This window comes from Aedes aegypti, chromosome 2, assembly GCF_002204515.2.
Source record: "Aedes aegypti strain LVP_AGWG chromosome 2, AaegL5.0 Primary Assembly, whole genome shotgun sequence".
Classification (NCBI taxonomy): Eukaryota; Metazoa; Arthropoda; class Insecta; order Diptera; family Culicidae; genus Aedes; species Aedes aegypti.
In genome coordinates, this window is record NC_035108.1 from 297,917,580 (window position 1) to 297,944,917 (window position 27,338).

At 39.5% G+C, this 27,338-nt stretch overlaps 1 protein-coding gene across 4 annotated transcripts in view; it reads right to left on the minus strand.

Annotated features, from left to right (window-relative positions):
- Positions 1-3,047: 3,047 nt before the first annotated feature.
- Positions 3,048-27,338, minus strand: part of LOC5571678 (WD repeat-containing protein 81) — a 33,953-nt gene continuing 9,662 nt past the window's right edge. The window contains exons 2-6 of one of the 4 annotated variants that reach the window (XM_021845479.1): positions 20,776-20,861; positions 17,498-17,717; positions 4,190-9,672; positions 3,662-4,123; positions 3,048-3,596 (exon numbers count right to left, since the gene is read on the minus strand). In XM_021845479.1, coding sequence (XP_021701171.1) covers positions 3,365-3,596; positions 3,662-4,123; positions 4,190-9,672; positions 17,498-17,710 — 6,390 coding nt within the window. In that variant the 5' untranslated portion in view covers positions 17,711-17,717; positions 20,776-20,861 and the 3' untranslated portion in view covers positions 3,048-3,364. Of the gene's footprint in view, positions 3,597-3,661; positions 4,124-4,189; positions 9,673-17,497; positions 17,718-17,784; positions 18,074-20,775; positions 20,862-27,338 lie in introns of those variants that run through there. The other 3 variants (XM_021845476.1, XM_021845477.1, XM_021845478.1) reach the window with 3 other exon arrangements.

The following is a 27,338-nucleotide window of genomic DNA, read 5'->3' on the forward strand; positions in this document are numbered from 1 at the left end:
CGTGTAATCACAGAAATATGGACAGAACACTTTTGTATGTTTTTGAGGGGGTGCACCCAAACTTTTGCACGGGAGTGTACGTAATTTGTATGTGTACGACCGAGAAAATTACAAAAAAAGAGTGACATCGGCATAGATTGTCGAGAATACGTAAATTTCCCTATATTGTTTTACACTTCTGGTGGAAAATCTTGATGATTGGTGTGTCGCCTAATATGGTTTGTGCTTATCAAGTTTTGGTCCTCAAATGATGCACCAGGAACCAGTTCCAGCAATTCCGGTACAGGCCGGAATGGTTCCAAATTAGCTAAATGAGTCGAAATATAAATTATATGGCAGGATTTGCAGAAAGCAATCAAGAAACGTTTTGCTCAATTAAGAAACAAAAATTTTGAAAATAAAATTTCTCAATTGGACCCTGGCTCTAAGCCCTTTTGGAAATTATCTAAAATCTTGAAAAAAACCTCAGAAGCCAATACCGGCATTGAAAGAGGAAAACAAATTATTACTAACTAATTGCGAAAAAGCTCAAAAACTTGTTATGCAGTTTGAAAGTGCGCACAATTTTAATTTAGGACTTACTAGTCCAATTGAAAATCAAGTTACTCAGGAATTCGAAAATATTCTCAGTCAAGAGAACGTTTTCGAAAATTCATGGGAGACTGATTTGGAAGAAGTGAGAACTATTATTAAAAAATTCAAAAATATGAAAGCTCCTGGCGATAATTGAATTTTCTACATCCTCATCAAGAAACTTCCAGAAAGTAGCTTATCATTTTTAGTTGATATATTTAACAAATGTTTTCAATTAGCATATTTTCCTGACAAATGGAAAAATGCTAAGGTTGTTCCAATTTTAAAACCAGACAAAAATCTTGCAGAAGCTTCTAGCTATCGTCCAATCATTTTGCTTTTCTCCATCAGTAAACTTTTTGAAAAGGTTATTTTGAACAGAATGATGGCCCACATCAACGAAAATTCAATTTTTGCCAATGAACAGTTCTGATTCCGCCATGGACATTCGACCACTCATCAACTTTTACGTGTAACAAATTTAATCCGTTCTAACAAATCTGAAGGCTATTCTACTGGTCTTGCTCTTCTAGACATAGAAAAAGCATTCGACAGTGTTTGGCATGAAGGTTTGATTGTAAAATTAAAAAACTTTAATTTTCCAACATACATTGTTAGAATAATTCAAAGTTATCTGTCAAATCGTACACTTCAGGTTAATTATCAGAACTCCAGATCTGAAAGACTTCCTGTAGGAGCTGGTGTTCCCCAAGGCAGCATTTTGGGACCAATGTTATACAATATTTTCACATCTGACTTACCTGACCTACCTCAGGGATGTCAAAAATCTTTGTTTGCGGATGACACAGGCCTCTCCGCCAAAGGACGAAGCCTGCGTGTCATCTGTAGTCGATTGCAAAAAAGTTTGGATATTTTTTCTTCATACTTGCAAAAATGGAAGATTTCTCCTAATGCTTCCAAAACTCAACTAATAATATTCCCACATAAACCAAAAGCTCTTTATTTGAAACCTTCAAGTAGACATGTTGTCACGATGAGAGGGGTTCCAATAAATTGGTCAGATGAAGTTAAGTATCTAGGACTCATGCTAGATAAGAATTTAACTTTCAAAAATCACATTGAGGGCATTCAAGCCAAATGTAACAAATATGTAAAATGTCTCTATCCCCTTATTAATAGAAAATCAAAACTTTGTCTTAAGAACAAGCTTTTGATATTCAAAACAAATTTTCAGGCCTGCCATGTTGTATGCTGTACCAATATGGACTAGCTGTTGTAATACCAGGAAGAAAGCTCTGCAGAGAATTCAAAATAAAATTTTGAAAATGATTCTGAGGCTTCCTCCCTGGTATAGTACCAATGAGTTACATAGAATATCCAATGTTGAAACATTGGTACAAATGTCAAATAAAATAATCAATAATTTCAGGCAAAAATCATTACAATCTTCTATTGTCACGATTAATGCGTTATATGTTTAGGTTAAGTTAGGTTAAGTATATTTAAAGCGTTTTTTTTCTCTTATAAGCAGGTGAAATCAACTTACCTGTAAAAAATCAGAACTGCTACGGCAAATGAAATGTTATATGTTGTTAACAAAATGTTAATAAAACCTTAAATTTGTTTTACCAAATTAGGATGATAGTGTTGTCTAATAACACAGAACACCTAGACATAAGAAATGAATGTAATGTTTGGAATGATACTAATAAAGAAATTTAAATAAAAAAGAAAACTAGGATGCTACAGTATCTGCACCAGTCTATTGCGAAGTAAACAACAGGTAGTGAAATTTGCATAATTCCCTGTCAAATACGTGATCGAAGTAAGGGCAGTACAAAACAAAGCCAATCATACTTAGGAAAATCTAGAAATTGAATACAAAATAGTCACAAATAGTGAGCCTAATTATAAGTTTTATTAGCAGTAAACGAATGCGAGAACCAGAGTGAAATTGGGATCGAAAAGTCGCAGGAAGCAAACTAAATCTTGTAAGTTAAGTGATGAATTTATAATGAATTATAATCAAATAAAAATATTTACAGTTTGAGCCGATCTACAAAGGCTGCTCCAAAAACTTAGTTTATCTTCATAACACAGGAATCAATTAAAACTTGCTTTAAATATTTTTCAAATTGTATTTTGAATGTCACGAAAAATTTCTCGCTACAGGTATTTTTCCAAAAAGTCCACCAAAGATTTATAGTTGATTTCTTCCATGGTTTCATCTGGAAACTTCTTATAGAGTTATATTAAGGTTTACTCCAGTAATTGCTACATGAATCACACATTCATTCTTCTAATTCCTCTAGAAAAGGTTTGTAATGGAAGGTGAAAATTTTCCGAGGAATTTGAAGACATCTAAAGGATATGAGATATTCCTAAAGATATTTATGGCTTCCTCAAGCAGACAATGATTTTTCTTGCAACGAACTTGGAGTATATACTCAAAATAGTAGTATTACAAGGAAACACATTTCTCAATTATTCTACTCATCAATAACTAATAAAAATTTCATTCTAATCAATCATTCTTATATTTAATAATAGTTTTGGTATGCGTTTCTTCACAATATCAATTCTCATATAATCACACTAGATGTGTATAAGATACAAATACATATCAATAAGTATTCAATAATTATAACCCACAAAACATCAAACAAAAATCACGTAACTATACCGCACGTTTGCCGTTCTTCTGGCTTTGGAATGGTATTCGGAATTGATCCAGGTAGTGTAGCAGTGATAAGATTTCGACTGAGTAAGGAATGCACACTGTATCAAACATATAACAATTCAGAACTGTCACACCTGGTAAAGTTCCCTTCTAGCAAAGCAAACTAATGGTACCGTTGTCGCCTCCGACCAGCAGCATTCGGTTGAGCGGAAGCAAAGCGAAACTGGTCAGCACTCCCTTGAACGTCTCCGATCGCAGCTTGGTGTACGAAAAAGTCGTATCCGTACTGATGGCTCCGTAGACGCCGATACGGTTGGTGGGCGTTCCGACGATCAGCTCCGGTCCATTATTGGTCAAGCAGTGAACTGGTTCGGGACGGTTTCTGCGAAAGAATGGTTGGAATCAATAATAGGTAGCATATGCTAATAGTTAAGCTGATTAACTCACTTCAAATTGAACTGCAAGTTTCCAGTGCCAGGGTTCCACACGCTTACGGAGTAATCCAAGCTGGTACTAATCAGCTGGTTCTCGTTTGGTGCCAACAGCTGTAGTAGATCACTGTCATTCGCTCTCCAGGAGGAAATGATAAACCCGGTTCGTCCATCGAGGACGGTTACATGACCGGAACTGAGCCCAACGGCGATCCATGCTCCGGAAGGCGAAACAGCAATGGTTCGAACCGAGCCGACCGGTGAACTGGATACTCGCCATTCATTGCAGTAACTGAAGGTGCGAGCGTCGATCATGCGGATACAGCTGTCAGCCGTTCCGGCCAATACCAAGCAACTAGGCGATGGGAAAGTTCTCACCACCGAGACTGGAGTATACTTAGGAACATCCAGCTGGCCGATCTGGGCACCCACGAACGGATCCCACAAGTGGACACCAGAGTCGCACGAAATTGTCAATCTGAAATACGGTAAACTTGTTTAATAATTGAAAACCCCTAATTCTCCAACGCAACGAAGAACTTACCTCATCGATTCCAGGAACGCCAACGAATGCACCGATTTCCGATGGTTAGTGTAGGTGAACTGGCAGGACGATATCTTGCTGCCATCACCTTCGCTTCTCAGCGACCACAGTTTGACGGTTTTGTCCTTCGAAGCCGAAATGAAACTATTCTCATTGTCCAGTGCCAGCACTGCTTTAATGGAGTTCGTGTGTCCGCTATACGTTTGCAGCTTGATCTGTTTCAAATTGAACCGGCTATCCTTGTCCGATCGGCCAATTTCATGTTCCCAGTATGCCAACCAATTGCCCCGTAAATTTCTGGCACTGTTCACCTGCTCCAAACGGTACGTCACCATCCCAAGTAGCTCCTTTTGTTCCAGCTCAATTTTGTTGGAATCGTTGCGAACCTCGATCCGATTGCCGATGATGTTGGAACCGAATGTGTTCGAACAGTTGAGCGAATCCAGCTGGTTTTCTTCGGCATCTCGATCGGCTTCGGAATTGAATCGGGCGTAATTTTCTCGGGAATAGTCAGGCTGTTCGTGATCGTGGCAGAGATTCAATACCAAGGCCATATTTTTCAGCGTTTGGGACATCTCAAACTGGCCGAGGTAGTTGAGAAACGGCAGGAATGCACAGTAGGCAAGATTTGGCGTGAAAACATCCCGGATTTCTTCCATGGCTTTCGATCGAACGCAACCTTGGATGGGAGGTCGTGATTCATGCTCGAGTTGTAGATTTGCATCCAGGGCACTCGGAGGAGTATAGCTATCCAGCGGTTCATGACCTTTCGTACGAGCTGGACGTATTTCTGGGCCACTTACGGAGAGCTCCCTCGTCCCTCCATCACGGCGAAACTCGATTATGTGCGAGTCTTCAGTTCCGGAGCTACAGGGACTGGAGTCATTGCGGTACTTGAAGTCCCTGAAATGCTCGCTGCGACCATATGCCTTGTCGAATATCAAGAAGAATCGCTGTAATGCGGGAACGCAGATGTGTTCCCTGGTCATTTCGCGACCAATGCGAATTGAGATTACGTAGAGAGTATCGATGAGTTTCCGGGCAAGAACTGAACGAGCTAGGAATCCACTAGGCATAACAAATTTGGTTGACTCTAGCAAACGAATGATCGGATGAATGATTGAGCGCAGCAGGAAGTCCTGTAGCTGGTCCATCACGGTGCTATCGTTCAGGTACGGAATCAGACATTTAATCAGCTGCAGCGAACTAATCAAGCCTCCTTCTAGTGTTTGAGTGGTTTTCTTGCGACAGAGAGCGATCAATTCGCTGGCATGAGGAAAGTACTGGAGCAAAATAAACTGATCACCAAAGAGAGCCGATATTGAGGTAAGACATTCGATAACGCGTTGAGCAGCTTCATCGCCAGCTACGCAGCCATCAGATATCGTGAAATAGTTGAGACTGCTACCGGAATGACAACGGGAGGATGTATCACAGGGAACCAGATTCTCAGGACCAACGTAGCAGAGAGTAAGCATCTTCAGCAGATTCCGGGTGAGGTAGCGTGCGGTCAGAACAGGTCCTAGGCGATGAGATAACCAAATCAAGCTTTCTGAGCTCATCTCAGAAATGCGAGTAGATCGGGTCTTAGTGGCGTCGGTAGCTCTATGAACGCTGGGGTTTCCAGCTGCAGCATTCTTCGAGGAAGGATCGATTTTATCTTCACGTGGAGTTTTACACAGGAATTCCATGGAGTCTACACTTTTCTTACTCCCAATTTCACAGCCTATCGAATTGAACTCAATACTTCTCCGGAATGAAGAGGGTATAGGAATTGTGGGAGATTTTGGATCATCTTTCTCAACGTCAGGTTCCGAAGTAACGGCTATGGTTAGATTGAGCTTTTCCATGCTTCCCGTTAGCATCTCCTGCGAAAAAGCAAACTCGTTATCTAGTGCATCTTCAATTGCTTCCTCCGCTTGCGAGTGATTCAACGGCAAATCAAAACTGCTCGTATCCGCTTTCATATCGAAATCCTCGATAATTTTCTTCATTGCCGTCTCCATTTCCGAATCGCTGAGCTCGTCTCCTCCGACATTGATGATAGTCGTAAACTTCTTCCCTTGCTCCAGCGGTGGATCTTCGTCAAAGCTGAACATTTCTTCGTTATCCTCGTCGATAGATCCATCGTCCAGCGGAAGATTTTGAGCAACTGTGGGAGAAAGCGTTTTATCGGATGCATCCGGGGAGACTAGAGTGTTGGAGATGGACAACGACTCGTGTCCAGGGGTGGTCTTGTTACCATTGTCAGATGCTGGATCGATGATGGTGTCGCCCTTAAGCTTGAAGTTTCTGCATGATCGAGATCTTCGGAAATCACCCAGAGGAAGGTTTTCATGGAAATGGTACGGTTGGTTGAGATCAGCATCTTTGTAGCCACCGACTGCTTCTACCAGGGGGGCTATGAAGTTTTCCAGGAAGCAGCGCAAGCCGAAGCGAACTATTAGTTTCAGGAGAAAGCTGTGGTGATAGAGTTTTACGGATTTCCGAGACTTGAAGGAGGAATTTCTGGTGAATTTCAAAGCTCCAGGGTCGCAGCTTACAGGAGCATTTTGTTGTTGGTTGATTCTAGATTCGGTATCATCCGATTCATAGAGAAGTAAAATCGGTTGCAAAAGATGTCGTTGAGTTCCTTTGGTTCCTAAAGCGGTTGAGATGGCATCGAAGAGATTCCATGCAGCTAGGATAGAGGTATCGTCGGCTTTGATCAGTTCGATAAAGTGTGGAAGAAGTAGTTCAACGGTTGAGTATTGTTCTGTCCCACACGGTTCCAAAAGGCCTTCTGTCTGTGCGACACAGCAGTTAACTTTACATTCAGCGATTCTTCGACGGAAATCTATGCGGAGTTTATCGAGGTTCACGTACCGAGAGCAATTTTTGCCGTCACAGTCAAAGAAAGTGTGTAGATCAAGAAGGTAAGTAGACTCATCGAAATGACTGAGAGCTTTTATGGTCTGATAAATGCGGAGATATTGCGTTGGAAATGGAATCAATAGACTCGAAAGCAGTGGCTGTAAGAATTGATGTGGAGAGGGTTGTGGAAGGCCTTTCTCAGTTACAGTTGTATCCAAATCAGAAGAATCAATCCCAAGCAGTAATTTGACAGCATACTGAACGCACACCGGTACTAATCTGATATCCTTTCTAACGAGTTTCACGCAAGATTCCAACCTACTTTCAAAGTCTTGCTGAACGCAGCTCCCCAGCGGTCGTAACTTTGCTGCCAAGAACAACTCAACAATCAGACATCCCAACACCTTCAGATCTTTGGTTCTTACATCCAAGAGCAGCTGTTTGAATGTATGTTTTGAGCTTGGTTGATACTGTTGACTCTGTGAACGCAAATTCTGGAACATCTTTCTATCCTTCATCAAAGATGCTTCGTAGGCTTCGGAAAACAAACGGTTTGTAAACGAGTTGCTTTCGTAGCCCAACTCTCGATCGTAACTACTCGCAGTGCTTATGTTCCACAGCTCAAAATCATCATCCAGCAGTTTGTTTTTAACTGCATCATTTCCGGAAGTGTCCGATGCTAGCGATGATTGGAAGGTCTTGGATACGAAAACTCCCAAGTTTTCCACGGCATTCAATTGAGCAACTGGGTTGTAATTCTTCGGCAATGCTAATACCGACGGTGCTTTAGCTTGAACGTTAATGTGATAGCTTGTTGATCGCTCCATGGATTCAGATTTGAAATTACCCGAGCGTAGAATTTGAGACGAGTATCGGCTCTGTGGCGAAGAAGAGTACTCTGGGTAAAACCCAGACTCTGATCCAGAGTATCCAGAGCTGGAACCCTGTCGTGAGAGATCTTCCGAGCTTCGAGTCAACCTCTGCCGAGACTCTTGTAGCGTAGAAAGTCTTGGGGGTGTTTTGCCGTTCCAAATGGTAGAGAACTGTCTCGCTGGATGGGGATTGGTAAACAGCTGCACAACTCCCCGCTGACAGAGATTCTGATGTTTATCAACCAAAGATAGGCAGACATTTTTCGACTTTATCGCTGACGAGCCAGTCAGCTTATAGCCAAATGTGAGATCAATCCAGTGATGCAGTTTCTCCGATACATACTGACTCTCCAACGCTTCACGATGTTTAGCGATGAAGTCTTCTGGACAAGTAGCCCAAATAGGTACCTCCAAATCCGGAAGATCTTCGTGAATACTTTTGAATACTGATGGGTCCGTGAAAAACTCCGGAATGCATTCATCTGGGGTCCATTCGTGCAGGCGCTGTATCGAAACGGGATATTCCGCTGGTACCCATATCGGCCTAACGTACTTGCACAGTACGGATTTCGGTGTCCTTCGTGCCATGTAAACGTAATAGGTTATCTCCGAGAGTACATCCGATACGTGATGAGGGACAGTCCCTTCCGTGCCTACCGCAGAGTGGAACGTCAAGTCCAACTGCGCATCGCCTTTGTTCAGCCGATACTTTGACTTCTTCAGATCTCTCCAAATTTGGCCGTTTCTGGTAGAGAAATCTGTAACCCACGGCATGATATGATGATGCTCGGGGCAACCGATTCTTCGGCCAGCCAGGTTGTTCAGGATCGTGAGATAATCGAAGTTTGACAACTGTCCATGACACCACATTTCACAGTAGTCCTTCAAGGAGTACTTGAGATCGAGTCCTTTGAGAAGTCTCACTTTCGAATCTCTACTCAAAATCAACCGGTTCGAACTTAGTTCCTCCAGCTGTCGTTGAAGATCGTCGTCAAACTCCAACAGGTTTGCTTCTAGATTAGGAATCACTCTAATCCATAGGTTTTCCGTCAGATAGATATCTCCCAGCTCAACGTTACCCATGTTCAATCCACGATCGTGTAGTGATTTCATCAGATTCAGCAATTGATATATCAAGAACAACGGTTTATTGTGAGATTTTTCTAAGATAGCCGGACTGTAGGTAACGCAATCCAACAGGTTATTTTCAATATACGGATCAAAAATCAAATACAGATTCATGTTCGTTTCGATTGCTCCCAGCACTGGGTACAGATTAGCATGAGGTTGCATCAGTGAGCAGGTCTGTTCCGTGACTACGCCTCCTTCTTCGGCACAGACATTCAATCGTACGACCCGACAGCCGTAAGTACGAGTCAACGCTTCCCGCAGCACAAAGTCATACGGTAGCAGTGCTGCTGATATGTTGATGTTCTCCTGCTGTAGCTTCTTTGTACTGTTGTTGCAGCTGATAGTGGTGCTATTGCCATTGTCGAAACTGCCCATGCCGGTGGAATGTTGCTGGGCGTTGCTTGCACTTCCCGAAGAAGGTTGGTGCTGATCAGGCCGAGAAGCGGCATACTTACGGTAGGCTGCCTTCCAGAGGTTCTTGTGGTTTGTCTGGGAGACATATTGCAAGAGTTGCGAGTAGTGGAGTGGATCTTCGTTCTCCGAAGGATGCGCATCGCCGTTGTTGAGATTGGCTAGCAGTTTGTTGCGCGGCAGCGGGATCACTTTGGTGGGGTGTTTCTTGTAGACCTGTAAAGAGAATGTCATAAAATAGTTAATAGAATAATTGTGTCAAAAGTAGGTGTGAATATTACAGTATTATACATATTGGATAAGAAATCTTCAGGTCCAGCATTATAATGCTTGTGGATGCATACAGATTGGACTCGAAAAAAAAGCGACACTTTGTTTTGGGTGTAACTTTTTATCGCGTGGGTAAAAACTAATGAAATTTTGAGTAATACTTATTTAGAGTGTTATGTTTATGTGTGCAAAATTTTATCGCGATCTGTCAAGTTGTCTTCAAGATGCATTCGAAACAAGAAGAGCTACGCCTGCAAATCTTGGGAGCGGTGATCGATAATCGATTTGGAATCCACCATTCCACCGTGTTCCGCGTTGTGAAGATGCTCCAGGAGATTAAGACACTAGCCGAAAGCGGGCATCGAGCGGCTACCTTCTACCAAAGCTGTGGCCCCACAAATGAGCTAGGAACTGGCTTCATAGTGTTGGGCAAGATGCGACAACGCGTTATCGGGTGGCAGCCGATCAACGCAACGATGTGCAAGATGAGGATAAAAGGCCGTTTCTTCAACTACAGTATCATCAACGTACACTGCCCACACGAAGGGAGCCCCGACGACGAGAAGGAGACGTTTTACGCGCAGCTGGAGCAGATTTATGACGGATGCTCGCCGCGTGACGTGAAAATCGTTGTTGGCGACATGAATGCACAGGTAGGACGAGAGGAGGTGTACAGACCGGTGATCGGACGGAACAGTCTCTCGTGGTATGGTAGTCCGAAGCACCTTCTTCCCTCGCAAAGATATCCGTAAGACCACCTGGAGATCACCCGATAACCTAACCGAGAACCAAATCGACCACGTTCTAATCGACGGAAAGTTCTTCTCTGACATTACCAATGTTCGCACATACCGCAGTACGAATATAGATTCGGATCACTATCTAGTTGCTGTGTGTACACTGAGGCAAATATACTTAGGTTTTCCATAAATCAAGACTTATGAACCAGCCAAATTATGATTTCATTACACGCTTAAACATTTCGAAAATGGGATCATAAGTTTCATAAGTGAGAGCTTTGAATTCTTTAAAAACAATTAGTTGAAATAATTATCGTAGCAATCGCTAGAAGAACTACTCCGCTTTCGATGTTGGCTACAAGTTAATCGAAAACAGATCACATGTTATCAAAACATGTCCATTTTTGAACTCGCCTGATATAAAAGGCGTTCGTTAATAGTGATTGATAATTTTAAGTAAGCAATTATCATTGCGCTTATTATTGTTTTTCATTGATTGACTTATGAAATTCAGTCATGAAAATCTTCACCAAAATCATAAGTAAAACTTAAAAATTTCAACAATAATCGTTGTGGCGCCAAATCATAATTGTTCCTTAAGAAATTATTAAGTTTTTTTGCCTCAGTGTATGTATGCGCTCAAAACTTTCGACGGTGACCAACTCACGTCAAAACCAAACGCCGCGACTTAACATCGACCGGCTACGGGACTCAGAAGTAGCCCAACAATACGCGCAGCAGTTGGAAGTGGCCCTACCAACGGAAGAGCAGCTTGGCGCAGCCACTCTTGAAGATGGCTGGAGGCACATAAGATCCGCCATAGCACATTGGACCGAATCGACAATTTAGCCAGAAAAAAGTGTTATCTCTGTTCTCGTCGATTTTAGACGTTCGATGTCTTCAGAGAAGTTATTCATAATTGAGTTTTGCGTCTTTTAAGGATAAATTTAAATAGGGTGGTCCATATTTAAGCTAAAATTTGGATTCAAACTTTTTTGTTTGATTAAATTTGTGGCTGTGCTCTTCTGCAAACTTTTAGAAAATGTTATTTTGAACAACTTTGTCGAAGACACTTTTGATCTAACTCTTCATTTAAGCTAAGTAAATTGATTTTGAAAGTTTTAACATAGGGTGGACCCAAAAAATCAGTTATTTTGATCTAACTTTTTTGTTTTCAGTTTTACGTGAATGTGGTCTTCAAAAGAGTTGCAGAGGAAGTAAAGATACACATTTTTGCTGAACATCGCAAGTTTGTAATTCTTGTGATTTTGAAGTTATAAGCAAATTTAAGTGAAAAACTATGAAATCTTTAGATGCCCATAACTCATGGAGTTGGTTCGATAATTTTTTTCTTTAAGTGGCATTAGAAAGGCCATACAATAGGCAACTTTTGCTGCAAAAACTGTGAGAACGTATTTTTTGTAAATTGAGAAAATTCACTTCAAAAATATACTTAAAAAACTCGAAAATCGCTTGTAACTCACAAGATTTTAAAGTTAACGGTTTGCAGTTTTCAGCAAAGTTGTAGAATTTAACTAGATCTATAACTTTCCCATACACCAATTTTAAGAGAAATGTGAAACAAAAATATGTTGAACTTATAATACATTTTACTTTTAGTTAATACAAAATTATTCAAGTAGTAGCAATATAATTGTACTTTTATTCTATCAATAATTTTCCAAACCTGCACACATTTTGATTACCTTGTCTTCTTCAATAATGTTAGATTGTTCCACCATTTCCACAGTTCTGTATCCCAGGACACTATTGTATGCATTCTGTCACAATGACGAAACAGTTAAAGTTTCTTATATTGCATTGGCATCATTTTACATTTTGAATTATACGTGAATTACACCACTGAGTACTGATAAAATAATAATAAAATCATAATACCATACAAAGTAAAACAGCAAGTATATGAAAGCGACTGCTGATAAACTAACTGAATGTTTTATAGTAATAAATATAAGGTGACCTACATCTGAATCGTATCATCATTTCTACATATTTTGTTTCACATTTCTCTAAAAATTGCTGTATGGGAAAGTTGTAGATCTAATGAAATTCTTCAACTTTGCTGAAGATAGCACGTCGTTAACTTTAAAATCTTGTGAGTTACAAGCGAATTTCGAGTTTTTTAAGTGTATTTTTGAAGTTAATTTTCTCAATTTACAAAAAATACGTTCTCACAGTTTTTGCAGCAAAAGTTGCCTATTGTATGGCCTTTCTAATGCCACTTAAAGAAAAATTTTATCGAACCAACTCCATGAGTTATGGGCATCTAAAGATTTCATAGTTTTTCACTTAAATTTGCTTATAACTTCAAAATCACATAAATTACAAACTTGCGATGTTCAGCAAAAATGTGTATCTTTACTTCCTCTGCAACTCTTTTGAAGACCACATTCACGTAAAACTGAAAACAAAAAAGTTAGATCAAAATAACTGATTTTTTGGGTCCACCCTATGTTAAAACTTTCAAAATCAATTTACTTAGCTTAAATGAAGAGTTAGATCAAAAGTGTCTTCGACAAAGTTGTTCAAAATAACATTTTCTAAAAGTTTGCAGAAGAGCGCAGCCACAAATTCAATCAAACAAAAAAGTTTGCGTCAAAATTTTAGCTTAAATATGGGCCACCCTATTTAAATTTTTCCTTAAATGATGCAAAACTCAAAAACGAATAACTTCTCTAAAGACATCGAACGTCTAAAATCGACGAGAACAGAGATAACACTTTTTTCCGGCAAAATTGTCGATTCGGTCCAATGTGCATAGGTAGCACCGCAACAGCAGCACTAGGTCCAGCGGCCCCGAATCAGAGAAACGACTGGTACGACGGTGAATGCGAGCAGTTGAAGAATGAGAAGAATGCAGCATGGGCGAGAATGCTGCAACACCGCACGAGAGCGAACGAGGCACGGTATAAACAGGCACGGAACAGACAAAACTCGATCGTCTGAAGAAAAAAGCGCCATCAAGAAGAACGAGATCGTGAAGCGATGGAAGAGCTGTTCGGCGCTAAAGACACACGGAAGTTCTACGAGAAGCTTAACCGTTCGCGCAAAGGCTTTGTGCCACAAGCTGACATTTGCAGAGACTGTGACGGAAATCTACTCACGAACGAACGTGAGGTGGTCGAAAGATGGCGGCAGCACTACGACGAGCACCTTAATGTTGATGTGGCCAGTAGTAGAGGTGGCGCGGAAATAACTTTGGGAGCACTCGCGGACAACGAAAGACTTCCGCCTCCAGATCTCCAAAAGGAAGAAACGGAGATTAGACGGTTGAAAAACAACAAAGCCGCTGGAGTGGACCAACCACTGAGCGAGTTGCTAAAATACGGTGGTGATGCACTGGCAAGAGCGCTGCACTGGGTTATTTCCAAGATTTGGGAGGAGAAAGTATTGCCGGAGCAGTGGATGGAAGGTGTCGTGTGTCCCATCTACAAAAAAGCGAAAAGTTGGATTGCGTCAACTATCGTGCGATCACAATTTTGAGCGCCGCCTACAAGGTACTCTCCTAAATTCTATGCCGCCGTCTATCACCGATTGCTAGAGAATTCGTTGGGCAATATCAGGCATTATTTATGGGCGAACGAGCAACAACGGACCAAATATTCGTCATCCGCCAGTTGTCGCACAAGTGCCGCGAATACAATGTACCCACAAATAATTTATTCATCGATTTGCAATCGGCCTATGATACAATCGATCGAGAACAGCTATGGCAGATTATGCACGAATACGGTTTCCCGGACAAACTGATAAGATTGATCAAGGCGACCATGGAGCGAGTGATGTGCGTAGTCCGAGTATCAGGGACACACTCGAGTACCTTCGAATCTCGCAGAGGGTAACGGCAAGGTGATAGCCTTTCGTGTTTACTGTTCAACCTTGCTTTAGAGGGTGTGTTAAGAAGAGCGGGGCACGAGTGGCACGATTTTCAGAAAGTCCGTTCAGTTACTTGGTTTTGCCGACGACATTGATATTGTTGCACGCAACTTTGAGACGATGGCGGATAAGTACATCCGACTAAGGGTTGAAGCTAGGCGAATCGGACTGAACATCATGGTGTCGAAGACGAAGTACATGGTAGCGAGGGGCTCAAGAGAAGACACGGCACACCCCCAACCTCGAGTTCATATTGACGGTGATGAAATCGAGGTTGTCGAAGAATTCGTGTACTTGGGCTCACTGATGACCGCCGACAACGACATCAGCAGAGAAATCCAGAGACGCATCGTTGCTGGAAATCGTGCCTACTTTGGACTCCGCAGAACGCTCCGATTGAGCAAAGTTCGCCATCGCACGAAGTTAACCATCTACAAGACGCTGATTAGACCGGTACTCCTCTATGGGCACAAAACATGGACCCTACGAGCAGAGGATCAACGCGCCCTTGGTGTTTTCGAACGGAAGGTGTTGCGGACCATCTACGGCGGAGTGCAGATGGAAGACAGAACGTGGAGAAGGCGGATGAAACATGAATTGTACCAGCTGCTGGGAGAACCAACCATTGTCCACCTCGCAAAAATTGGGAGGCTGCGGTGGACCGGGCAAGTCACCAACTGGTGAAAAAGGTTCTCGAAAACAATCCGACCGGCACAAGACGACGTGGTGCGCAGCGAGCAAGATGGGTCGATCAAGTTGAGGACGATCTGCGGACCCTTCGCAGAATGCGTGGCTGGCGACGAGCAGCCATGGACCGAGTCGAATGGAGACGTCTCCTTAGCCTTAGCCTGACTGAGAAGGTAAGTAAGTGTTATCATTCTCTTGGAGCGCTTATATAGCGACAAACTTGACGACCCGTCAGATCTTAAGAATAAACTTATTAATTAGCTGATCAGTTATTGGGACAAACTTATGAATTCTACACATCAACGTTGAATAATTTCAATTACAACATAGGTAGCTTAGTTTTGAAAAAATCCGCTTCGTTTTAATTAACAGCTGCACTTCCACTGCTTGTTGCTTTGTACGAAAGATAATGCATTTTAACAATTTTTTGAAGCCATTTATTTATTTATTTCGTCAATCAATAGTAGACTACACGTTTGCTTAATTCTATGTTGTATTATATCTTATTATTAATATTGTCTTAGCTTTGTTCGCGACATGGTCAGATCAATTTCTGTGCAATGCTGATTATAAAGAGACATCATTCGATTCATTGGGCCGAATTTTGCATAGTTAGTTCGATGATTATTTGATGCAAACAAATTCCGATTTCTTAACTGTCTAGCGGGCGTGTAGAAATTCAAACATGATAAAAGATTGGTGGAATCAATACGCTGCGATACAATATCATTGACAAATTAAATCCTGGCTATTTCGCGACGCTCATTTAAGCTTTGAATATCGATAAGCATGCATCGAGCCTCGTATGATGGCAGTGGAAACGTTGTCCAGCCTAATTTGCGTAAGGCATATAAAAGAAATTGCTTCTGTACTTATTCGATTCCATCACCATGTGTTTTTATATGCGGAGACCACACAATACTACAATATTCTAGAACTGATCTTACATAAGCAATGTACAAGGTTTTAATCGTATATGGATCCCGAAAATTGTAGCTAAAACGCTTAATAAAGCTCAACATATTGGTTGCTTTATGGATAATCGTATTATAATGATCAGTAAAGGTAAGTTTAGAATCTAATAGAACACCTAAATCTCTAATCTTATCGCACTTTTGAACAATTTGATTTCTTAAAGAGACAGTAATCTGTGGTGTATTCCGTTTTCTGCTATATGTGATTAAATTACATTGTTTGACGTTTAATTGAAGTAAGCTTTTGCTACACCATTTATCAAATATACTTATTTCATTCAGATAAATGTCGCTATCTTTGTTGCTATTGATTTCCATATAAAGTTCCATATCGTCGGCATAAATCAGAATTTTAAGATGTTTCAGCACATATGAAATATTGTTGCTTACTTTAAACGAATTCTAGCTCAGATTATGTGCCAATTCGCTTGCCTTCTCTTTTATAATTCTGCAAGCAATTGCTCGTTGGCAAAATAGCATCAGCGCTTGTTCCAACAAAGTAAATTTGGCCGATCGTGATTTTTTCATGCGGAGTGCTTGCCTGAAATTTATAATTTCTTTAGATGCACCGAAAAGAATCACATGTAAACAGAATAATTTTACCTTTTCCAAAATATGCTTCTTATTTTTTTTGTAATAGATGATATTGTATTGCGCAGTACACCATATTCCTCACATAATTCAAGCGTGTGCTAGAATAAGGGCGTAAGTCGCATGATCGATTTCTCTTCATCGGTCCTCTCTTCTGTGAATAAAAGTGACAAGATGCGGGTGTGTTAGCATTTTTTCACTTCAGACCGCTTTTCAGCGATGTAATCTTGCGTCCTGAGCTGACTAAATGCTGACAAATTTGCGTCTTGTCACCTTTATTCGCAGAAGAGAGGATCGATGAAGAGAAATCGATCATGCGACTTACGCTATTATTCTAGCACACGCTTGAATTGTTTGTTTTTAGCACTTTCGTCCAATTTTATTATGGTATGTTACTTACATAGCAATTTTCGCAGCTTCGCACTCATTTTAAAATGAATTTTATATTGAGTAAATTTCGTTATAAAACTTTCGTAGTAAAACTTCTAGTTGTGTCTATCTTGCATGAAACCGACGAAATCAATGCTTTGTTATGGGAATGAAAGAAAAACACTTTCAAAACAAAACAACTCGTTTCAGACGTGGTTTGAATACACAAAAGTGCTACCAAAACAAATCATAACGCTTTGTGTTGGTTCAATCAGCAAGCATGCTTTCTTGCTCGAAGTATGTGTAACAAAACATGTTTCCTCCACACATACACCGACCATCATCACTGAGCTCGATCGATTCGCATAATCAAAACAAAACATAACAGAGCCATCAAACGAAACGGAACGAACGGTGAATAGGCAGTTATGTTACGAAACCACGCAGACTGTACAATACCTAATGCGAAAAATGTAATCCAATGGAAATTCTAATTTTTTCTTAGATACTTACGCTGATGTAAACCCGGGACCAGGCGCTGCTCGGTCCCCCGCGGGGCCACTCGAATGCGTCGCTACCATAAAGAGGAAAATCGCTGGTCACTTTCCCGCTTTGGGAAATCGTCTTCAGCCATGATTTATGGGCCAGCAGCTGGAATCGATTGGGGGAGCGCGTTTCCCTTATCTGGCGCTTGGGAATGTTGAGATCCTGAATTATTGCTTCCATTGCTTACCTAAAATTAACGACAATTAGTCTTATCAGTTGAAGGTTGGTTAAGGCGAAAAAAATTTCTTTGTTACATTTACTTATGGGAAAATATTAAGATATGGGACACGACAATGAGAGCGAGGTCTCGTAAAGCGCAGTTTGCTGACAGCCCCTGGAAGATTTCATTTTTGCGCGCTGATATTCATCTTCCCTAGCAAATCTGATCCGCCACTGTCTAGAAGATGCAAAAATCTTGCGATTGATATAACTTTGGTCACGAAACGGCCGGGATATTGGTGAAAAAACGCGATTTTGCACTAGCGATTTGGAAGCCAGGACAGCCCGAATGGAAAATTATCTTCGTTTTTGACACTTTCCCCCTTTTCGGAGCGTCTGTTGTGTGGGTGGATTGCGTTGTACGCACACAGGAGATGTACCGAACACGATCAGCTGTTCGATGCCGTAGCGGCCAGAGTAGAAAACTTACGTGAAGTCGGAGGTGCTATAAACGAATTATAGCAAGCTAAATATTCGAGTACAATATCAAAATCGTCAGCTCCACTTTGATTTGAAACATGTGAGCCATCCAACTTACGTAAAAGGGGCAGATTTGTTCAAAAGCTTTAGGTCTATATATCGATTGGAACTCTCCAATTCTTACAAAAACCTCCAGAAATACTGCAAGAATTGAACTGAAACATATTCCTCATGATTTACATTTTCATTTTGCTGATATCTTATTCAAACGTTAATTCATTGGAGTTGACCTTGAGCAAATTTATTTCACAGATGGTTCTTTAAGGGGCCGTTCAAATATTACGTAACGCAACAGGGGGAGGGAGGGGGTCTTACATAGTGTTACGGTCCATACAAAAAATTAAAATTTTCCATACAAAAGCTGTTACGTGGGGGTGGGAGGGGGTCTAAAATTGACAAATTTTGCGTTACGTAATATTTGAATGAACCCTAATTAACAATACTGCAGGGTTCGAAGTGTATAATATACATTTGGCTCATTTCTTAAAGTTGGAATTCTCTTGCTCTGATTTCATAGCTGAATTGACTGCTTTTATATTTTACGTGTAATTTGATTAAATCGTGCATTCCTAATCTATATTTGTAATTGTTATTTATATCGTATGAATTTGAAGATACCAATCTTTGTGAATGCGGTTCATTTTATGAAGATATTGATCACATTGTATTAAAATGTTCACGTCTTATTTCACCCAGAAACAAACTTTTCAATAAAATAACCAGCTTGAAATATGAAATTCCAATTTCAATCAGATATTTTGGCTCAGAAATGTTTTCCCTTGATGAAAATTTTCTTTGAATTCCTAAAGGAAAGCCCTCATCATGTTTGATACTCTCTCTTTTCTATAATATGATAGGGTGTCGGTGCCATTTGTGGACTACCTAAGCTATAAAAAATCATAAAAAAAAACGAAAAGCCTTAACAGAGATCTTTTGGCGTCAACAGAAAGATTTCAAGCTCTACTATATGGGAAAAATATAAAAAGAGTGATAAAACTATTGTATAAAATCGCTTGAGCCACTATTGGTACACGTGTTCCAGTAGTTGCGCTAGTGCTCCAGTAGTAGACGTTCGGGAATGATACAAGGAATTTCAAACAAAATGGTAAATTTTTACATAGGTTTAACATTTAATCTTTAATAACAACTAATATCTTTTGAATGAAGCATAAAGATCATCTCTGGGGCTTTTCTTCATTTTTATACATCCATTTTAAAAACTGCTTCCACCCGTTGATCCACTATTGGAACACGACGGCAACTACTGGTGCAAGGGAGCAAATTTTTTGCCTAAACTTAATTATTTATATAACTTATTGATAAAATAAAAAGCTGAAATTTGGCAAATCGACTAAACTAGAGACGATCTATCCACCAAAAATATCACATGTCGTTTTTATCGAAAAATGTACGTTTAATTCCATAGTCCAATCTACTGGTACATTACAACCATTGGTACCGGCACCCTAATACTGAAAAATAATTAAATTCCAAAAAAAAAAATTCATTTGGTATCATTTTACGATGTTGCTGCGCACAAAACACAGTTGCTGGTTTGAGAAGTTGTCAAAATGCGTTGCATTGTTATTCAATGCAAAAACTACTCAAGTAGACTTGTTTGATGTTTCAGAGATGCTGTGTTTAGAAATAATAAACTCATCTTAATGAAAAAAGAGAACACTCGGCACCGTAAAATGTCAAAAAAGTGGACTTGCAATTTCATTTACTATCGTTCTTGCTTGACCCAATCTTACCCCCATTTATCAGGTTTTAGACACTGTACCGAAAAAAATTAAATTTGTGTTGCAAAATCGAAAAGATTCCGGAAAATACGTGTGAAGTGTAACGAAAAGACTTTCAACCTTCTACTAATATAACGATAGAGGTTAAATTACATGCGTAATACTTTGCGCAGGAGAAATTTAATGTTGTAAATTTTATCTAGTTTCAACATACAAGTTTATTGATCTGGTAAACAAAAACTACTATTTCTAAAAATGTTTAATGTGATGAATTACGTGTAATAATATGATCCCTAACATATTAATTATTAATTTTAGTAATATCAGCGTAATTAGCTAAAATGTTTCATAAAACATATTTATATCTCACGCCCTAGACCCATTGTCACCCTCATCGAGGGTACACGTTGTTTAGTGTTCATTTCGGCATATTCTCCTTAAGTAGCATATTACCCCTAGAACCCCTACAGGTTAAAAAGTTAAGCACCAGGTGAAATTGCTCAAAATAAAAGTAGTTTTAATAATTTAAATTTCAAATTCTATGATAATCAAATTTACCATATATGTAGTTCTCTGTCAAAGTTCCATGCAGTTGTCTCATAGGGAAAGAAAATTACAGCATGTCAAACTTGAGAATTTTGTTTGAAAATCCGCTTTAACTACTATTATTCTGAGTACAACTGTAGTCTGATTGAAATTGCATAATTTGATATGGATTCAACGATTTTTTTTCGTATCTAGCTTTTTAGGCTAGCTATGAAACAACAAGGGGTGATTCGATTTTGACATTTCTTGCCTACTTACTTTATGGTTGGGTCAAAGTAGGTTGTAATATGAGACTGTTGATCCAATGCCGATTCTTTATTCCTTGGATTTCCGCATATACCAATCTAAAAAATGAATAATTAGAATAAAATAGGAAGTAAGTTTTCAATTGTCGTTTTCAAAACACAAAAGTGAAAATTTGCCAAACAGTGCGCATCGTACACGAATTCTCTCTGCCCTTTGAAGTTTTTTTTAACCCACCTACCTGAAGCAATAAAACAGTACTTCTCAGTGCTAAAATAAAAAAAAACGCTACTTTTCAGTGCTAATAAAATAATTACTACTATTTTTCCTACTATTGATGCCTTTACGATCCTTGTTTGGACCCGTGCCTTCGATTTTTCGTTGGACCCGTTGGCGTAAGCTGGCGGTGGTAATCCTTCTTGGACACCGTCTTGGGAAAAAACCTCTTGAAGGTCACGTCTTCTTTCGTTTATTAACTTAACATGGTTGCAACTACAAACAAAAGGAAGGGTGAATCTCTGAATTCACAACTTCCTTCCAAAAAAAGTGGGATTCAAAACTGTCACTAAACGTGGCAAGAACGGAAGAAAGGACGTTTCTCCGGAATGCGAACTTTCTTACGAAGGTGAAATGAATAATTGTATCGAAATGAGCAAGGGCTATTTAGTTAGAGAATATTATTTAGTTCACTTTAACAAAGAAGATCTAAATAATATTAAAGCTTCAGAAAAAGCTAGACTTATGTTCGATGTCCGTGTGACATGGGAACATTTCCAGAAACCTGGAGGAAATTACCAGAACCCCACTCAGTGCCGTCGGTGCCAAAAGTGGGATCATGATACAAAAAATTGCCGCATGGATGCTAAATGCATGATTTGCGGAGGTTCTTCTCACGCTAAGGACGTCTGTCCAGTGAAGGAAGATACCACCGCAGACAGACGTTCAAGTTAGACTCAGCCACTTGTGTAAAAACATGGCCGCCACAAATCGCCAAGTGGCAATAAGCTAACAGATGGCGTTAGTGGCGTATGCGTCCCGCCACCACCCCGATCACATTTCGTTGACAGCATGACACACAACCGCTCCCACAGCCGACGTGCTCAACGCTAAAAACTATGCACCTCTTTTTTGCGCTGGGTGGGTGATGTTCCCTTTTGCATCTTATTTCTCATGTAAAAGTTAACTAAATCCTTTGAAATTTTTACCACAAGTTGGCATTCAATTTATTCACAGATTCATGCTAGAATAATATCCTTGAATGATCGTTACTCATGTAAAAGAAATTGGCGTGAAAGTATCACAATTGTGTGAATTATTTTTAAAGTGATTGTTTTGATATTTTTGTTCAGTGGGTGGTGAACTGGGTGGTAAGCGAGAAGATGAAGCCACGTGCCTTTACGAACTGTCACTGTACTGCAGCAATTTGCTCCCTAGGTGGCACCACGGTAGAATTTACACAGGAATTTTGAATAAATTTGTTGCTGCTTAAACGTCTGTCTGCGATACCACAAAGTTCATATGCTCGAAATGCGGGGGCAATCATAAGCAGAGCGTTAATGATTAACGGGTCGCAATGATTAATTAAATGATTAATGATTAAGTTCAATTTTATTTTGATTAATGATTATGATAAATGATTAAAAATTTTGAAGCCTTGATTAATGGTTGTGATTGATGATTAAGCCAAAGTATGATTAATGAATATGATTAATGATTAAATTAAAATTTCAGATGATTAATGATTATATGATTAATGATTAAACGCAGTATGAAAAGTGATTATGGTTAATGATTATGATTAACCCTTACGTGCCTGATGTCAAATTTGATCAAAATTTTCAATTTTAAAATATTACTTTTTTTAATTATCATCTATCTCATTTATATTTAGAACGTCGTGAGCCCGCACTATACAAATATCATCCAGCACGTGTGTGGTCTTTCTATACCTAATAATTACCCTCGGCTACTAGGCATTCAACAATAGAAAGCGTCGTGTTTGGATGAGCATCTCATTTTTCCGAAAGAGGTTCACTTCGCGAAAGAGGATCACGTGATTATTGAGTTGAAATCGAATTCAGATTAACTTCTCAGTCCATGAGTCTTCTCGTGGTGTAGGGGTAACGCGCCCTATCTAGTGAACAGGGAGTCGTGAGTTAGATTCTCACCGAGAAGACATGTAACTTTATCGCAAATTTCACATCAATTTTCTAATCTTTTTTATAACCATTAATCAATAATTATTATTCAAAATAATGATTAAATGGCATCTTTCTAAGGCACCGTCAAAAAATCACGTAATGCTCGAAGGAGGAGGGGGTAGGCTCATGCGGTTCGACTCAAACAAAATTTAGACAATTTTCATACACAAAGCATTACAGATAGGGGAGGGCTTTCCCCGGGGTTCAAAAATTTAAATTTCTAGCGCTTTGGCGTACACAACGAATGAGCCATAAACATGAAAATGAATGGCTTTATTCATTATTGAAGGGAACAATTCTAATTGGAAAGTTTTAAGCATGGTTTATCATATATAATCATCAAATGTTGAATCAAGATCAACTTAACGCTCTGCAGGCGATGTTAGATTGCAAACATCAAACTTGAACAAAAACAGCGAGGAACTATTACGAGAAATATCACCTACTAGGGAAAAAATACTGATTTCCGACTTTCATACAAAGTGTACAGAAAACTTATGAACGGCTACCTAGCACTAGGACGAATTTTGGTGATCTGCCCCTATAAACAGAAATTCTTCATGTAGAATGGTACCACTCACATGCTTCCAACCGGGTCTTTGAATTCGGATCAAATACAACTAAGCAAATGTACCGTCGTACACATACATGGAGGAAACATTTAAGGGTCTTTTTTACGCTTATGCTAACGTCCATGGATACTAAACAAAGACATTCTGTGCTTGGTTGGATTTGGAACTTCCTTGGGCATAAACTAGGCCCATGGCACATAACATATGTGGAACTCCGAAGTGAAAGCTAGTTGAAAAGTTGTACCCACTTCCAGCTGCTGACAAGTAGTATATCTAGTATAGAAGACATCGAAATGTCATTACCAAGAGTAAACAAAAAACATATGATTCGATCAGTAGACCAGTTGCTGCGAAGATTACAGACATTAGGATCGGGGGACGGTCGACAACGTTGGAAAGCAATGTCTGAAGATAAAACATATTTATTATTTCATAAAATGTAATTTTTTTCTACCATACTATTTAATATTCATGTTGAGTGCTTCGTAAAGCCCAAGCAGGACAGTTCGGTTTTGCGTCGTCCGATAAATTTGGCTCACGGTTTCGCGCATGTTTTCGTCGCCGGAGATTTTTTTTTCCTGTTTTCAAGCGTCTTGCTGGGTAGTGCTTCGTGAAGCCCAAGCAGGACAGTTCGGTTTTGCGTCGTCCGATAAATTTGGCTCACGGTTTCGCGCGTGTTTTCGGCTCCTAAGATTTTTTTTCTGTTTTGGAGCGTCTTGCTGGGTAGGTATTTGGAAGGCACAAGCAAGACGGTTTGTTTTCGGGACGCCAAGAAGTTTTGCTGTCAGTATCAGTTTTGTGTTCAGTCGAGGATGGATTACCAACTGGTGAGTTCGTTTCATTTTTGTGATAACACATATTTTCTTGAAAGCGTAACTTTTAAGTAATTTTAAAACAAACTTTGTATGGTTCGTCACTATAAGTGTCGGCATTATGTTTTTTTTTTCTTATACAATTTCAATATACATATATTTGTCTCTTTTATACATTATTAAAAATTATCTTTTGAATTGTTCGACATTGTGAATGTTGACGTATTTTTTAAAACTTGCACCATATCGAGACAAAATGCACAGTAATACTCATATGTAATTTTCAAACAAACTATGTATAGTTCGTCACTACAAGTGTCGGCATTATTCCTGTTTCATATAATTTAAAATATATACATGTAATTTTCAGTTTTCGTCATTAATAAAAACATCTTTTGAATAGAGTAGTGTTTGATCCTTCGACCTTGACACTTGCTCCTGCTGGGGCGGGTGATGAGGGCAGGATCAAACATGTCGCGCGTCGGTAGTGAAGCGGTGAAAAAGTGATCGGTTCGTTAGTAGTGTTTGATCCTTCGACCTTGACGCTGGCTCCTGCGGGAGCAGGTGATGACGGCAGGATCAAACATGTCGCGCGTCGGTAGTGAAGCGGTGAAAAAGTGATCGGTTCGTTAGTAGTGTTTGATCCTTCGACCTTGACGCTGGCTCCTGCGGGAGCAGGTGATGAGGGCAGGATCAAACATGTCGCGCGTCGGTAGTGAAGCGGTGAAAAAGTGATCGGTTCGTTAGTAGTGTTTGATCCTTCGACCTTGACACTTGCTCCTGCGGGGGCGGGTGATGGGGGCAGGATCAAACTTGTCGCGCGTCGTTCGCTCTGAGAAATGAAAAAGCGCCGCGGATCGCTAGTAGTGTTTGATTTATTGATCGCGTCGCTTGCTCTTGCGTGGGCGAGTGACGAACACTTGTTCGGCGTTTAATGCGATTATCGAATTATTTCGCGAATCCGGTTAGGCGTGATTATATCATGGCTCGCATCACCAAACATTGGTGACTCCCAGATCTTTACCTTATCCCACTAACCCAATATCCTCTCCATGACAACCGTGGAGATGCAGAGGTGATCTCGGTCTCTAGTAACAACGGTAGTCACACTAACATTCCTTCCCTTCCCCGATGACCGTAAGGACGTGGCCGGCGCCGTTATTGACTTTTAAATTTGAGCTCTCGATTTGTGCACATTGAAGAATGGTAAGCTAATCCCAAGCCCCATTCATTAATTCCCTGTGCAACTTCGATTGTTCTGGTCAATCACGGAGTAGCAACTACGAATTGTACGGTCATCTATGCTTATGCTTATGCTTATGCTATGCATACTATTTAATATTCATGTTTCATAACCACAGAATGTGATCGTTTCGAAAATATTTTTTCCTATCAAAAAACTTCCTGTTTCATAACGTGAAAAAGCTTTTGCTTTCGAAAATCCTTCCAATCATTCAACTAAAGAATATAATTCTAGCATAACAACATAAATATCTAATACATTGACTAAATTATCTCGAATACGAGTGGTGTTAATTTCATTCTAAAGTTGTACCATAAATAGTTATTTTTATTCCCTCCATTGCCACTCTGGATACAGTCACCCCACAGTTATGGATAGCACACAGATATGGATCAAAGTTGGATTAAACGGTGAATATCTCATCAAATAGAGTAGCAATCACGCAAAACTCATTTTACCTACGTGAAACATATATTGATAGCGATGCTGTATCAATTATAATACGTTTAAGCATATTTTTCCGTCCGTACAAAATAAAATGTCAACCATGTTCCTGGAAGCGTTGATTCATAACTGTGGGGTGTTGAAAACCATACCACAGTTATGAATCAACGATAAGACGATTCCGAAAGAAACGCCAAAAAGTATGCTTTCACTAAGACGCCATTCGTTTACCTCGCAGATAAATTGCTGTTAAAGTGTTCTGATCCATAATATGAGTCGATTTGATCCATAATAAGGAGCCTCCTCTTCCACTGATCCACATCTGTGGGATGGACAACGTTTGCAATTTCCATCGAAATCGACACTTTTTTGTAAATAATCAAGAATTTTCAGATGTATTCCCAAAAACAACTAAATTCTGCAGTACCAGGAAGGTAATTTTATTTTGTAAAGTGTCACCATGATTTAAAGGCATATTTTGTTGTGGAAAATAATCGTTAGTTGATCCATAACTGTGGGGTGACTGTATATGTTATTTTTGGTTCATTTCATTACAATGCCACATTGGGCCAGACCGCAAAATTAGATGAAAAAAAAAATATTTTTATTATGAAGATGGTTTTTTAGAACACTTAGGCAAAAATGTTACATATGATGAGGCCTACATTTTGACATTAAGTGGCATTAGGGTGGTCCAACAAAATACGGAAATATGTTTGCAACTTTTCTGCTTTGCAATTTAACGCTTCTATAAAGTTGATCTTTATTTAATTTTGAACAACTTTGCCAAAGACGCTAATTTTGTAAGTCTACTGTAGCCGTTCCTATGGAGTTTTTAATGATGGTAGGGTGATCCATGAAAAATTGATATTTTGCTCATAACTTTTTTATTTTAAATTCTATCAAAATTACGTCCTCTACAACGATCTAGAACTAGTTAAAACGCGTATTTTGGTAAAATAGTTAAGTGATTATATTCATTCGTTTATAAGATATTACCATTTTAATTTAATAAAGTTTTGTGTGAAATGGAGACATTGCAATATGCACAGAAAAACCGCAGCAGCAAAACAAATCCAGTGATCGACATTTCAATTAACAATCTTCAATTATCGCCTACTAAGACTAAACTATAAAATTGATAGCCAAGAAATGTCAAAGTCAAATCACCCCCCGTTGTTTTATAGCTAGCGTAAAAAGCTGGATTGCTCTGATAAAATTCATTGTTGTTTCAACATTTTTTTTTATTACAACAAAACTTATTGAAAACAACAAAAATATTTATTATTTTGAATAGCTGTCAATT